The following is a 15,978-nucleotide window of genomic DNA, read 5'->3' as shown; positions in this document are numbered from 1 at the left end:
CTATTGCCAGTGAAATGAGCTCTCCTCGGAGAGGATGGTAAAACTTGATCAAGCACTTGATTATAGTAATTAATAAATGAATATAAATTGAAATGCACACACTATCTTATCAATCTTGGACAATAGATATCCAGTTGGCTTTAAAATTGGCGTTCCTTTCGGTATTTCTTTAACTTTAATTGTTGATGGATTGAGTACAAGTTGAGATTCCACAGTCTCCTTTGTTGATCCACTCTATTAACAATCAGCAAGCAATTTGGGCCAATTGTAGCTTGATTTTTACTCAAGATTTGCACAAATGGAACCACCAACAGGCCAAATGTTGCCTCAATTCACAATGGATGGCTTGGCATATGAAATCCTTGTCAATTTTAGGTGCTGATTTCAATATACAATGCCTTCTCTTGTTGGCATGGGTCCCAAGGTGGTTGCTAAACCCTAATTTTTATAGACATTTAGGGTTTACAGTAGAGATCCCTTTACTATCTACCACCTAATTTGGTTGAGATCTACTCAAAATGACTGAGAAATATTGAGGTCTCTTGAGAAGGGGTTGGAGAAGGTGAGAGAAAGCCAAGATGAGAGAGAAATTTGATTTTCTTTGTGCTAAAATTCTCAAATTTACTTGTTGTCTTCTTTAGATCGCATTTAACACGATCACCTATTGTCTTCTTTAGATCGCATTTAACACGGTCACCTATTGCTAGGCACCTCCAAAATGTTGACAGTTGATTATAGCAATGCTGTTGCTAGTCCTTGAAAGGTGTTTCCTTGCTGTCCCTTGCTTGCTGAGGCCCTTAGATGGCCATCTTTCATAGCAAATTGTTGTTCTTTGATAAAAAAATGAATCAGCAGCTCCCTTTCTCTCTCTCCCAAGTTGTGAATTGATTGAATGGTTGAGACCTAGCCCCAAAAACGTTTTCTTAGTTTGCACGGGCATTTTTGCCATGTGGTAGTCTTGTAAATCCATTTTTCAGCATTATGTAGCCATTTAATTAATTTTCAAAATTAAATAATCCAAAAAATTAATTTCAACTCTTTTGACCTTGCCCAAAATTAAATATGCCCATCCATATTTAAATTGGCTAGGCCATTTATAGTATGGAGTGGTTTCCAACCTTTGTTGACCTTTAGATTGACATTAAATAATTAAATAATGCTTGTTCCTAGTGTCATCACTAATATTTATTGGCCAAACAATTGTCGTAGGGTCAAAATTGACCACCAAAGTCCAATTGGCATAATTTATCACAACTTTTGCCTTTGATACCTATTACATCCTCGAGGTCCTTGGCTTGTTATTATAAAATAACTGCCATGTGCATCACTTGTTAAACAACCTTGCATATTTGATTAATAACTTAATCAAATATTATCAACAAGATTAAAACATCTTAAAATCTCATGTACTTGTAACAGCCAAGGAAAATGCCTAATTGTTGTCGCTTGTATTTGTAGCCATCATAAATGATGTCGCTTGCATCATCAGGGTCTCCTATGCTAGTTGGCAGTCTCATGAATGTCTTTACAATAGAAAAATCATACCATGAGCTCTCTCTCTCTCTCTCTCTCTCTCTCTCTCTGCCCCATCCAGTTTGCCCCTCGTCTCTCGCCCTGTCATCACTACCCCCTCACTGCCCCCGTCACTGCCTCGTTATCCCCCGTCATTGCCCCGTCCGGCCTGCCTTGTCTCTCGCCATCCCTCGTCACTGCCGGCGTGCCTCATCTCTCTCTCTCTCATTGCCCCGTCACCCCCCCTCACTGTCCCTGTCACTATTGACCATCATCCCCTGTCACTGTCGGCCATCATCCCCCGTCACGTTAGACGTACTATCGCTCGTCACATCGCTGTCCCATCGACGATCACTGTGCATGCCGCCTATTACCACCGCCACTGCCTCGTCATGGTCGTGATCACTGCCGCCTGTCACTGCCGTCATTGCCTCGTCAGCTCACCACATCACTTGGCTGAACGCCCAATCACGTCATTGTCGGGAGACCACGTCAGTGCCCCAGCCCGAGTCTCTGTTGCGTCACTATTCCTCACATATACTGAAATGGTTACCCTCTATTCTGAACTTTGAATCAAGCTTCCCCATAGGCCCAACACAACAAGATGGAGTTTGCTCCCAAAATGGAGAAAGTCCAGATAGAGCAGATGATTACCAATGCCATCAACAAAGTCAAGGAGTATGACAACGGATTGAGCATAGAGAACGGGCAGCTGAACGATAAGATTAAAAAGCTGGAATTGAAGATAGAAGCCCAAGATGGGGAGATTCAATCACTTAGGCAGCTACTGACTGGCATTCATCTTAGCCCCAAGCTAGAGGAAGGAGTAATTCAACCTAGCATGACCGAGGAGCTCATCCGCATCAAAGAGGAAGTACAACAACTCCAAAAAAAGGAGACGACAAAGGAGGCTGTTTCTTGGGTAGAGATGCTCAAGAAACCCCAATAGCAAGTAGAGGAGGCAAAGCAATGGATTCAAATTGCAAAGAAGGAGAAACACCTAGCACACGCACCTACAACAACCATAATCAATGACGCATTGGAGGAGGAACAAAAAAGGAAAATGAGAGCACTCCATGTTTGGGTGACGGAGTTGAAGATGCATTAAAAAGTAGACCAGGACACCAAGGTGCTATACACGTTAATGAATATTAAGAAAGACACGCATGTCTCCGCTTGGAGAGTGGGCAAGAAAAGCACAGAAAGGGAGAACTCAAAAGAGCGTGTACTCATTCTCCGCTTCTCCACCATGGAGGCTAGGAGAGACTTCCTAGCCCAACGCTGTACATTGAAGGGGACCGGTGTGTTTTTGGGTTACAATCTCATATCAATCCAACTAGCCCACATGAGGGAGTGCATGCCAAAAATTAAGGCAGCCAAGGAGGAGGGCAAACTTGCCTTCTACTAAGGAGGGAGAGTGGTAGTCATGGAGAGGCGCCACAAATGATGGCGTGAGACGTATGGGACTAGCCTTGCAGTGGTAGTCTGGAACTATAATGGAGCCCTCCGATTGGATGTGGGAGCTTTTAGGGAGACATTCAGAGGGAGAGATATAGTGTTCTACTCAGAGACACATCAGGGGCCACATACTACACTTCCACGGGTGACAGGCTATAGGTGGGAGTCAACTTGCAGGAAGGAGACACGCATAGACCACAGTAATCGCGGGTCGGGAGGAGTGGCAGTGTTAATCAGGGAGGAGCTACAGCAGATGATCCAGGTAGTCCGTAGAGATGAGCAGGCTAGATACACGTGGGTGAGAGTGCGCGGTGAGGAATGCACTTTGTATGCTGCCATATGCTATTTTTCCCCTATGATGTCTCGATACGCCCCACCCAAGGGGCAATCACCGCAGGATATTTGGGAGTTCTCGAAGGAGGGAGAGGTTATCTTACTAGGAGACTTTAATGCGAGGACAGCCTTCCATCAGGTGTCTTTCTTTGATGCATCTGAGGAGATGCTACAGGAGCAGGATGTGTCAGAGCTATAGTTGGAGAGGACATCTCAGGATATGGGGGAAGTCACCGAATATGGGAGATACCTTCTCAATGGCCTGGTTAGATATCTCCTATCTGACGCCTTCACATGTTATTCTCATCGATACGGTGCCAACACAGTAGACTATGTTCACCGACGCTAATATCTCACATCCAGGACCTCAATATCCCCACACCTTCTCGGAGTTGCAGCGGATTATGTCTACCTATCATTCACCATCGACCTCAAATTCATTGACACACAAACCCATCATGTAGCTCACCGACACTCGAGATACCTCTTTTCCAGAGAGACAGAGGATACCTATGAGGCGGAGATCCTTAGATTGTTACATGATGCAGAGCTCGATGTTCCATTACAGGAGCTGACTTAGCAGTTCAGTGAGGCCTTACACATTGCTGTAGGTGTAGCCTTCCCACACTCACGACCCACACAGAGAGCCTTCATCGGGGGGACACCTCGGAACAATTGGTATGATGATGAGTGCCGTGAGACCAGAGCACAGCTACAGAGAGAGATAGAATTGGGGTCCACTACCCACAGACAGGCACAGACGCCTCACACGGTGGAAGAAGATAGCATTCTTGGCCCAGCTGGAGCGAGACCTAAATCAATTATTCTTGAGACAGGACTCTAGAGAGGCTTGGAGGCTTTTCAGAGAGCATTGCCCGACCACACCTATTATGTCCACCGCTGTATGGGAAGAGTATGCAGCTAGTCTCTATACTGTGGAGGGTCAGCCACCTCTTCCTAACCCACTTGAGCCTTGTTCAAAGACCACTACTTTCTTTACAGAAAGTAGGGTCCGAGAGGCCATTGACAAGCTTAGCAGAGGAAAATCACAAGATTGTGACGGACTAGTAGCCAAGCACTTGATCCATGCTAGAGATTTGGTGGTAGGATTTCTAGCTTACATGTTCAACAGAGCCATGTGTGAAGGCCTACCAGAAAGCTGGAGCACGAACACTATTGTGCCTATCCTCAAGTCAGGGGACCCTACTATACCTAGTAACTATGGGACTACCATGGTTGGGCATACATTGGCTAAGTTATATGCTTCCATCCTTGAGCATGAGTTAAGCAGGTGGGCAGAGAGGTGGGGTCTTAGAGCACAGGGACAGGCTGGCTTAAGGAGAGGCTTCTCCACATTGGATCACATTCTCACACTTAGGGTGATCATGGAGGAGGGAAGGGCCCATGGTTGACGGCCCTATTGCTACTTTGTGGACTTCCGCAAAGCCTTTGACATAGTACCGAGAGACAAGCTGATACATAGATTGTATGCCATGGGAGTACCGAAAGAGCTCAGTTGGGGTATTTTGGCATTGTATGAGAGAGTTGTGGGCAAAGTCTGGACACCTGAGGGCCTTTCGGCACCTATTTACTCCACCATTGGGGTGAAGTAGGGATGCCCCCTCTCTCCGACATTATTTGGCTTGTACATTGATGGGATTGTTGATTACATTTCACATGAAGGAGATAGAGGAGCTCCACTAGCTGGCACTTGGATACCTCTCCTATTGTATGCAGATGACATTGTATTGATAGCTGACTCTCCAAAGGGTCTACAGAGACACTTGGATGCATTACACTCCTATACTTTGGACAGTGGGCTTTCAGTGAACCTTGGTAAAACCAAGGTGATGGTATTTAATACTACATCATAGTGGGTCAGGAGATTAGCACCTAAATTCACATATGGATCTGAGGAGCTGGAGTATGTGGATTCTTATACATACTTGGGAGTCTTATTCACAGGGCCCACCTTTTTCTATGCGAGAGGTAGCAGACACTAGATTGACTCGCAGATACACAACACTAGGTGGTTTGGAGAGGATGTGCTCACAGGTGCAATTCCAAGAACCCCGCACCAAGCTATGGCTCTTCGATACACTGGTCACATCCACACTACTTTATGGAGTACAGATATGGTTGTCTAGTCTTGACCACCGTAGCAAATCAGGGTGCACTTATGACAGATGGAGGTTGATGGAGAAATCCCTAGTGTCCATGATATCCAGGATGATTAGATGTAAGGCCTCAGTGCTACATGAGATTATCAGAGCCGAGCTAGCAGCTACACTGATTGTGGTAGAGGCCCTCACCCAATCGGTCACATACATACATAGCCTATAGGACTTACCCATACACAGGTATGCACGGTTGGCCCTTGAGTCCTCCAGGCAGCTTGCTAGAGCGGGTGATACTTCATGTTGGTATGCACAGATGTTGGCCTGGTTTGAGCTGCATGGCTTTAGCATGGACAAGTTACTCCCCTTCTAGTACTTCCTTGATGCACCATCTCTTGATCTGAGCAAGTTAGAGATTGGCAAGATCATTAGAATGGATCTTACCTAGTTGGATATCAGGTGGACATGGTTGATGCCAGGGCAGGAGCTAGGGACAAAGATGGCTTTCTACCGTGAGCATTTCCTTCATGCTATAGATGATGGATTTATTGCTCGCCCGAGATACATGGACACCCATCTTTCCTATGGGATCAATTGTACTATTGGCCAATTGCGCATCTCCTCACATCAGCTAGAGATTGAGACTGGCAGATATAGATCCATCCCATCAGAGGAGCGCATATGCCAGATATGCCAATTAGAGCCAGAGACAAAGGAGCATTATATCTGCCGCTGCCTGGCGTATTATGAGGTTCGTGGCTGTTTTCACTGTCTTTTCAGAGACGGATTTGGACCACTATCCAGAATCATGGATTTTACCAATCAGCGATGCCTTGGCCTCTTTCTTCTTGAGATACGACGGCTTTGTGACATGCGCCTCAGGAGTACAGCTGCTCCAGGACATCGAGACCCTCCACAGAGGCAGCTCACAGACTTCTTTGCAAAGGAGACTCGGAAGGCTTCAATACAGTTACAACCATAGTCCACACGAGAGCCTCTCTCACCGCCACAGTCCACACACAGACAAGGAGTATTGATTGATCGAGCCGTTCAGCTTTGCCGATCTAGATGTCCTAGGCCTCGACACAGACACCGGCGACACCTTCATAGGCAGATACATGGGATTATTGCTCGGGCTAGAGCTAGGTCCTCCATACCCACATGAGATTGTACCATTTGGAGCTCATTGTTACTAGATAGAGCTCTATTTTTTACACATAGCCATAGTTAGTTTCCTTTCTTATTTTGCTTTGTGCTACATATTTTTTCCAAACAGTTGTACCATCATACACATGATTGTTACTCATGGTCTCATAGGTCATTTTGGCCTTTTGTAGACGTTAATATATCATTTCATTTCTCTCTCAAGCTTCAAAAACCAATTGAATGGTTGCAATTCAGTCTAAAAACGTTTTCTCATTTTGCATGGTCATTTTTGCCACAACTGTTAGTCTTCTAAATCCATGTTTTAGCATTATCCAACCATTAAAGTAATTTTCAGAACTAAATTTTGAAAAATAATTTTAGCCCTTTTTGACCTTGCCCAAAATTAAATGTACCCCTTCATATTTAAATTGGCTAGGCCATTTGCAACTTGGAGTGGTCCCTAATCTTTGTTGACCTTTGAATTAATTAATTAATGCTAGTCCCTAGTATTACCACTAGTATTTATTGGCCAAACAACTGTTCTAGGGTTAAAACTTATACCAATTGACTACCAAAACCCAATTGGCATAACTTATCACAACTTTTGCCTTTAAGATCCATTGTATCCTTGGGGTTGTTGGCTTGTTACCATGAAATAATTGGCATTTGGAACACATTTGCTAAACAACCTTGTACATTTGATTAATAACTTAATCAAATGCCATTGGCAAGATTAAAGCATCTCAATATTTCACATCGTCGTGACAAACCTCCGCATCAAAATCCTTGCAATCGTCCTTGATCATATTGCATTGTGCTAAAGAAAAAGCTTATTGCATTGGAATTTCCATAAGGCATCACAATTATAACATTGGCTATTGTTGTCTTGTGTTTGATCATGCCATGTGTCCCAAACCTTGCTAAAAATTTCCAGCTAGCATATACATGGCATAAATTTGAAAAATAGTCAAGAATTATTGCTAGAAACCTATTGGATGCATCCATAACTCATATTTCTCAATTGCTCCGACTCCACGACCGTAGTAAAGCATATTCCCAGCATAAACCATGGTTGAAATTGCCATTAACATGTTGCTGTCCATGGAACCAGTTGTAAACCATTGAAAACTGAGCATAAACTATTACTTGTTGATCATGAACTAATCACAAAGTGTTGCAGATGTGACTCCAAACTGATCACAAACTAATTGCAAAAATTGATTAGTAATTGATGCAAAAATTGATGTAAAACTGATCCCAAAAGTGACCATAAATGGTTCTCAAATTGATTAAAAATTGAGCTGAAACTGATTAGAATTTGATCTCAAAATTGAGGCGAAAGCTCATGTTAATTGATGCAAAAACTAATCCCAAAAGTGACCATAAATGGTTCTCAAACTGATTAAAAACCAGCACAGTACCTTGGATGTATGCTGAATACATCCAAGTTCGACTATACACGAGAGTTGTTCAAAATTGAAATGAATGTACTACCTGTCCCTTGAGTATCAGGCAATGCCCTAGACTTCTACTCTATTGAACTTGACTGAGCCTTGGGGCCCTAATTGAAAGGCATATAGGTAAAGTTACAACAACTGAGAATGGTCTGCCTAGTCATTCTCTTCCATTCATTTTGCATCCATTGGTGAATAATTTTGAAACTTCACCAAATATCTCTTAGAAACTTTACCTCTAATCTTTCTTTCCTTATGTGTCAAGATTTGCTTAGGTACCAATATCTCATCCAACTCCTTAACCTTAGGCTGAATTTTAGTAGATACATTCTCAGGCACATCACCTTAAAAAGGCCTCATCAAACTGACTTGAAAGGCATTGTGTATTTGCCAATGTGGAGATAAATTTAGCCGATATGCCATATCGTTGATCTTCTCCAACACTTCGAAGAGCCCATAGTATCTTATACTCAACTTTTGTTACAATCTCTCTCTTTCTTTCATCTTTTTCAGCCTTGTCTCTTCAAAATGTAACAATACATAATCGCCCTTTGTAAACTACAAAGCACGTCTATAGCGATTAGCTGTCTTCTTTTGTTTTTCCTGTGATCTTTGAAGTGTATGCTTTACCTTTGCATAAGCTGCATCCAAGTTTTGTACATAATGATTAGCCTCAAAGATTTTATCATTAGTCTGCAAGATAGGTAGTATCTTTGTGTCACCCTCTACCACCTCAAATGGAGCTTTGCTAGTGGAACTATGCATTGTGTTGTTGTAAGTAAACTCAACCAATGGTAAATATTGCTCCCATTGTGTCTTGTGGTCTAAAACATAGCACCTCAAAAGATCCAATACTGTGGGATTTGTTTTCTTAGAGTGGTTATTTGTCTACGGATTGAAGGATGATGAGAATTTTTGCATGGTATCCATATTCTTAAACAATCCCTTGCAAAATAAATCGGTCATCTGAGGGTCTCAATCACTGACATTTAACTCTGTCATACCATGATACTTAAAGATGTGTTGTAAAAGCAACCATGCCATATGATCCGTCTTAATTTTCTTCCTTCGTTGGAATGAAACGGGCCTTTTTCCTAAACTTGCAAATGATAGTCCATAACCCATCCTTCTCGATAGGTATTCTAGAAAGCTAAAAAATAAAGTCTATTGCAATGCATTGCCAAGACCTCTCTAGAATAGGCAAGGGTTGCAACAAGTCCGACATCTTTTATCTATCGTGCTTTATCTTTTGACATACGATGCATATCCTGATAAACTGCTCTACATCATGCCTAAAATCTGGCCAATAAAAGAAGTGGTTCAATGAGGTGCATGTGGTAATAGCATTGGGACTGTTCTTATGTAAGATGATCGAGTTGTGACTTGTGAGAGCCGAATTCTCCACAATACAGAGAAGAATTTGCAAGTCTATGAGAAAGAGCTCTTGATTGTAATTCATACATTGTCTACATGAAAACATTATTTGTTGGGGGTTGATTTTACAGTGCAAACAAACCATCAAACTTTGAGGTACTGTTTGATGCAGACAAAGTTGTCAAAGAAACATACGAGATGGATGAATTTTCTCTATAAGTTTCATTTTCAAATTATACATATTGATGGTAAAAAGAATGTTGTGGCTGATGCACTGTCATGTAAGTCACAAATTTCAGCCATTGATATGGTTTATCACTCTGAGTTGGATGCCATAAAAGAGCAATATGCTACTGATTTGGACTTTGCTAATGTTTATGATCAACTTTGCAATGGCCAGAGGCATGAGCACTTTGTGATTAGAGATGGGTTTATGATGATGCATGGACGACTATGTGTCACAAAGCAATTGAGGCCTAGAGTTATCACTGAAAGTCATACTCCTCCGTATGCACGACACAAAGATATTGATGCCATAGTCAAGGCAGTGGAGCAACTTTCTTAGATTGTGCAATGCAAGCACAGGATTTGAAGTCATCTTTTTCTTTTAACTTTTCAAACGCTAGAATTTCCATTGATATCCATCTAAATGGTATATTTTCTTCTGCAAAGTATGCAATGGAGATGCAATTTCATCAAACTCGTATACATACCTTCTGCAGTAGGAAAATAAATGTAAGAAGCTACGGATCTCATATATACTCCTCAAAGGTGGCCATGATTGTATTGCCTCAACCTTTGCAAGGTCCATGTGAATACCATCAGCTGATACAATTCCTTAGAAAGTGGATCTCATGTAAAAAGAAATAAGTTTTCTTGTCATTGATAAATAGCCTATGCTTATGTAGCTCATTGAACACAATGTCCAAGTGTTTTCTATGTTCTTCTATATTCTTTGAATAGTTAATCATGTCATTAAAGAAATTGCTTACAATGCTCTATGTGGCTTGAAGATGCGATCTATCATTTGATTGAAAGTGGAAGGAATATTCATATGTTCAAAGGGCATGACAAGAAACTCATATGATCCAAAGGATGCTATGAAAGCTGTCTTAGGCACATTCTCTTGTCTAATGCATGTTTGATGATATCCACTTTTCAAATCTATTTAGTTGAATATGGTTGCCCCTTGCAATCTATCCATAACATCGTTGATTCGAGGGTCGAAAATTAATTTTTTATCGTGATTATATTTAGAGTACGATAATCAATACACATACGGCATGAACCATCCTTTTTCTACACCAAAAGCATTGGAGAATAAAAAAGAGATGAGCTAGGTAGAATCAATTGTTTTTCTAACAGCTCATCCACTTTGACTCATAATCTTCTCTTGTTGGTTATACTGGCTTTGTAGGGTGGCTTTTAGGTGGGCTATCTACAAGGATAAGATCTATGCCATGATCTTCAAGCCTTTTAGGTGGTAGCTACACTAGAAGTGATTGAGAGAAGCAATCAATATAGATTTTTAGAAATTGCTTTAGAAATGGCAACTATAGATACAATAGGGATAGATTTTCCTTTCAACTTTACATAAAGTGTGAGTGTCTTTTCTTTATTTGAATAGTGATCTCTTTTGCACGCAAATCAATCATTGCATACATTCGGTGATACCATGGCATACCAATCAATACATCACAACCCTCAAGTGGAGCAATGAAGAACTCTTCATTGTCCACATGTCCCTATATATGCAACTGGAGCTTTCCAATGAGTACTGTGATAGGGTCTACATGACTTTTACATGCCCATTGCCATTCCAAACTTCTTTTATGGGTTCCATCTCATCCTCCCTGATGCTTAGATGGGTTGCCATGTTAATAGAGATGAAGTTGGCTCTTGCACCATTATCAAAGAAAATCAATGCATGTTGATTTCTAATTTTGGCCCATGCTTTGTACAACTCAATAGCATCATCCTTAGGCTGACTTTAACAACATTGGGCACCAAGCCCACTGATGTTTTGGGCTTCTCTCCCTTAAGATTTCCTTGATTTTTTGATTTTCTAGCTTGTTGTCTATTAGGACAGTCCCTTGCAACGTGACCATCCTGTTCACAAATGAATCATTTATTTGCAGTCACCAATTCCCTACGTCGTGACAATGTTTTTGAGCTCTTTTTTTGCTGCTTTTGGTCTCTTTTCAAGTTGATTTTCAGATTTGCCTCTTTTCTTAGCCTTAAAACAACTTTTTATTCGACTTCTTTCCACTCTCTAGGAAGCTCGAATCCTTTCCATGCAACAAAGCATTTGCTGTAGTAGCAGTTTCTATGAGCCGAGACATGCTAGAGATGGTGGATTTAATGCAAAAATCCATGATTTCTTTAGGTAGCCCACAAACATACTTTTCCACTTGCTCATGAAGGGGTACGGGGCGATAAGAGGTGATGGACGGCAATATATTCCAAAACTTCTTATTGCATTGCTCCAAATTCTTGCATTCCTTAGCATCCAGCTTATTCCAAACTGTCATGATGTCCATCTCAAAGGTACTTGTCAACCAATTTGATGCAAACATTTGCTCGAATTGTATCCATGTTGACGGTGCTTTATTTTGTATCAAAAGAGTGGACCACCACTACGATGCATTCTCCTTCAAGAAAGTGGTGGCCTTTCGAATCTTCGAGGATTCAGTGAAGTTTTCCCTTGAATAGGATGCATCAAACCGTTGAATGAAAGTCAAAAGCTTTCAATCTATCTTGCATACCATTGAAGAATTCAAACTTCACTGCTTTTCCACCCTCATCATGGTCCTTTGTTACTCCTTTGGATGTCAAGTTGTCATACATTGGCTGTTGTAAAAAGGGTGCATTTGCTGAATGACAAACACCAAACAGAGCATTTGCATGACCAACACTCACTCCTTGAGCCCGATAAATATTTGGGGGTGTAGATGCATTACGAAACATGCTACTTTGTGTCCTAGGCATCAAGACAATGCTACATACATAGGGTTTTGCACATTTTCAGCGATACCTGAATACATTGGGCCTTGCATACCTTGCATTGGCTGTTGCATACCATAGGGATTTGTGCCATACATGCCAGTATGCAGTCCTCGTTCCACCATAGTATGACATAGTATGAAAAATCATGCTACCATCAAAGTTTCCTAGCTGCCCCATCATAGTATGCATGCCCGACTATCTAAAATCCATTGGATTGGCACTTCCATGATGGCCTTGCATTTGCATTCCTTGCCCTGTCAGTACCAAATGTTTTGCTTCATTAGCATCCTTGGGAGCTTCAATAGAAAATTTATGCATTGCCTTTGGTGCACCTTGCTGTCTTGAAGGTGTGGAAGATGACTACTTCTTCTTGCTCTTGTTGTTGTTCTTTGGAGCATTCAAAAATCAGGTGAATTGAGGATCCTTTGCCAATTCAGCAAAGAGATTTGCTGTTGTTCTCTTCCGATTCTTGAATTGGTCATCAAATTCCTCTTCACTTTGGTGGCCATCAGCCTCATTATGCCAATTTTCATAGGATTAACTTGTGGTTATCACCTTTCAATTCAAATCAATGTATCCCACAAACATAGGACTTGTTTTCTCGTTTTGAAACAAAGTTTTGGAACAAACTTATTTTACAATCTAGGGCTTAAACATTGATGTGCTAACATAAGTTCCATACAATTTGAAATGACTAGATGTACCACTATACATTATGTTAGTTTTTTCATGAGGGAGGAGTGTTCACATTCAGAGCAAGGGTAGTTAAGTTTTCTAGGTTTTTACTGCAAGTTGTCTTTTGGATTTTGACTTGAAGAATTATGTCTTTGTTGGGCTCGCAATTTGTGATTATATGTTGAAATAAGTTTTGGATTTTCGATATTCTATTGTGCAAGCGAATGACATTTGCCCAGTGCCAATTTGAGCTTGACATGGCTTACAATAGCTCAGGCCTCCCAATTGTTACCCGACTGCAATTTGAACTGACGCTTGGCTGGTATGTAAAATTATAGACATTGCTGCTTTCAGATCAGAACTGGACGTTAATTTTGAGAGACAATGAGATAGCTTGTTAAAGTTCATTACAACTATCTCAACTTGGTTTACTCTAGATGGCAACTATCTCATGAAGCTCCAATGTGCAACATGACTACTATAAGTGGACCTAAGGCTCATAATATGTGGTCTAGTCCAAATCACACCTAACCTTCTGAGGTAATTTGTCAACCCATTCTTGTTGGGGAAAGATTGCCCTTTCACCTTACTAGATTGATCGAGTTTTGAGCATTACATATTTGCTTGCTTTATTTCATTGTCCGGTAACTTCTATTCATAGTCATAGGTGATGGTCATTTTTGGACTTGAGGATTGTGGGGATGGTAGCTTCTTTCTGTCCCACATCCCATTCCATGTGACTATATAGTCACAAGTGATGACAATTCCTCCTTGTCCCCGTCCTTGTCCCAGTTTGCATCACTTGTGACTATGCTTCTTAAGTGTAGCGATCTTGAAAAATGGGACAAAGTCCACTCCCCTCTTCATGTTCCGTGTCTAGCTTTAGCAATTCTCATCAATATGTCACAATATGACATTTCTTAAATATGCATGTAAGCCTTGATATTTTACACTTCTACACTTCTAGATTGATATTTTTGGGTCTTCCCCTCATGTTGCATGATGTTAATTGGGGATAGGAAAGACATTAGAGGTCAATTTATGCTTGGTGGGTATCCTTCATCCACTGACATAGAAGAAGTCACCCTAGAGGCATAAAAACATAAAGACATCCTACTCTTAATGATTATGTGTTCTTCAAACTAAGATGTAAAGCTTAACTCTTAATAGGTAGATCCTTTAAGCTTAAATAGGAATGTGGGATCTTGATAAATGACAAGGTAATGTCTACATGTCTAGAGATGCTTGCTAGTTAAATTTCTATTTGTGGCAATAGCTTATTTACAATCACTGCTTGGATTTGATAGCCCTTAGCCATTATGGATAATTGAACAAATTAAAAATTTAAACCTCATTACCTCTTATTTTCTATTCCTGTTTTCTTCCTTCCACTGCCTCTATGCATGTTGGCTTAGGATTGTTTTCTTCATATGTGTCTCCACCAACTGATATTAACAGTTATTTTGTTGGTTGCCCAATTCAAGGTTTTGGGCTCGTTGGTGACTCACACCGGCTCGGGTATCGACTATGAAGTTGGTTCTGCTCTTGATGCTTTGGTTCTGATTTCCTCAACTTATGCACAGTATTTACTTCCATTGTCTTCCTTCATAAACGGTGTGTTGACTGTGGCATTCTCTATAATGATTTGGATGAAACTAAGACAAATTTTCAAGAATGTCCATGCCATTTAAGACAAAAATTGGTGTTGCAAATGTTAATCAGGCATTTTGGATTATTTAGAAGGCTTTCAAGACAACCATCTTCATCAGGTTTGTTGAAGTGAGTTCTGATGCATTGTATTTACTATTGCTTTCTCAAGACAACCATCTTCATCAGGTTTGTTGAAGTGAGTTCAAATGTTTAAAGAAGATGATTCATTGTAGTTACTCTTGCTTTCTCATTAATAGGTGTATAAAGTGTTCGGCCAATTATCTTTAGCAGCATGGACTTTAGGGCCTATTGCAAATGGTGGCTCAATGGCAAATGAACTTTCAATTGTATTGAGAAAACAGGTAGATTTGTTTAGTTTGTATATTTGAGAATTGGTGTTTTACTCGTCTCCATATCTTATGTGTTTTTCTTCTAAGGCTTGTGTGTGATGTGTACCAGATTACAAATCCAGATTCTAAATTTAAGAAAATGGGTATTATCGGTGTGGTTGGATTGATCTCATGTATAGGTTCTAAAGTGTCGCCACAAGTTTGCTCTCTCAATGGAAATACTCAGGTATTCATTCTTAGATGCTTTTAATTTCAGATTAGTTGTGCTAGGGTTTGTATCTTGGTGGAAATACTGGCATTAGGTACTTTAGAACATGAACTAGATCTTAAAAGTTTTAAATGCATTTTTTGAGAATAATTCAATTAAGTTGTCAAAATCTCCCATTTGTGGACACATAAGAATCCTACGATGGAGATGCTTCATAACATATGGATAAATAAATAATAAAACCGATGTGAAAAAAACACACTGATTCTCCAAATCTAGGCTAAGTTTTGAAGTTTAAAAAAATTTCTTGAGTCTACTACAGTTTTTGAACAAATAATCACACCCAAATAAAACATGTATCTACCTATTCTATCTGCTTCATAAACTTTGACAAACATGTTGGGTATTTGATTCACGCCTTACTTACGCCTACGCTCATATGGGAGTGTCGGTGATCAGTAGGACACTGGGGCACTTTTTACTCTCGGTAGGAGAGGTTTTTTCCCCCAGACTTATGGTCTTATTGTCGTATGTACTTATGTGCTTATGTTACACACATTTGGGCACTAAGTGTGTGTCGGGTGTGAACACCCCCCTACAACCCTAAGGTTTAAGGGTTGTACTTTGTACTTTCAGATTACACTCATTCAGTCTATTCTCTTGGGTGTCGTGCTTCAACTCTATCTCTCACTCTC

At 40.7% G+C, this 15,978-nt stretch overlaps 1 protein-coding gene across 3 annotated transcripts in view; it reads left to right on the top strand.

The window, feature by feature from the left end:
* The window catches only part of LOC148035980 (fanconi anemia group D2 protein), a 66,454-nt gene that overhangs the window by 10,780 nt on the left and 39,696 nt on the right, over nucleotides 1-15,978 (top strand). For all 3 annotated transcript variants that reach the window (XM_087677975.1, XM_087677973.1, XM_087677974.1), the window contains exons 6-9: nucleotides 14,560-14,689; nucleotides 14,798-14,844; nucleotides 14,983-15,087; nucleotides 15,185-15,301. In XM_087677975.1, coding sequence (XP_087534101.1) covers nucleotides 14,560-14,689; nucleotides 14,798-14,844; nucleotides 14,983-15,087; nucleotides 15,185-15,301 — 399 coding nt within the window. The remainder of the gene's footprint in view (nucleotides 1-14,559; nucleotides 14,690-14,797; nucleotides 14,845-14,982; nucleotides 15,088-15,184; nucleotides 15,302-15,978) is intronic.

The sequence above is a fragment of the Lygodium microphyllum genome, chromosome 5 (assembly GCF_053477565.2).
Source record: "Lygodium microphyllum isolate KBCC chromosome 5, Lygodium_microphyllum_v1.1.10, whole genome shotgun sequence".
Taxonomy (NCBI): domain Eukaryota; kingdom Viridiplantae; phylum Streptophyta; class Polypodiopsida; order Schizaeales; family Lygodiaceae; genus Lygodium; species Lygodium microphyllum.
Note: the sequence above shows the minus strand (reverse complement) of the source record. Positions and strands in the feature narration are given on the sequence as shown.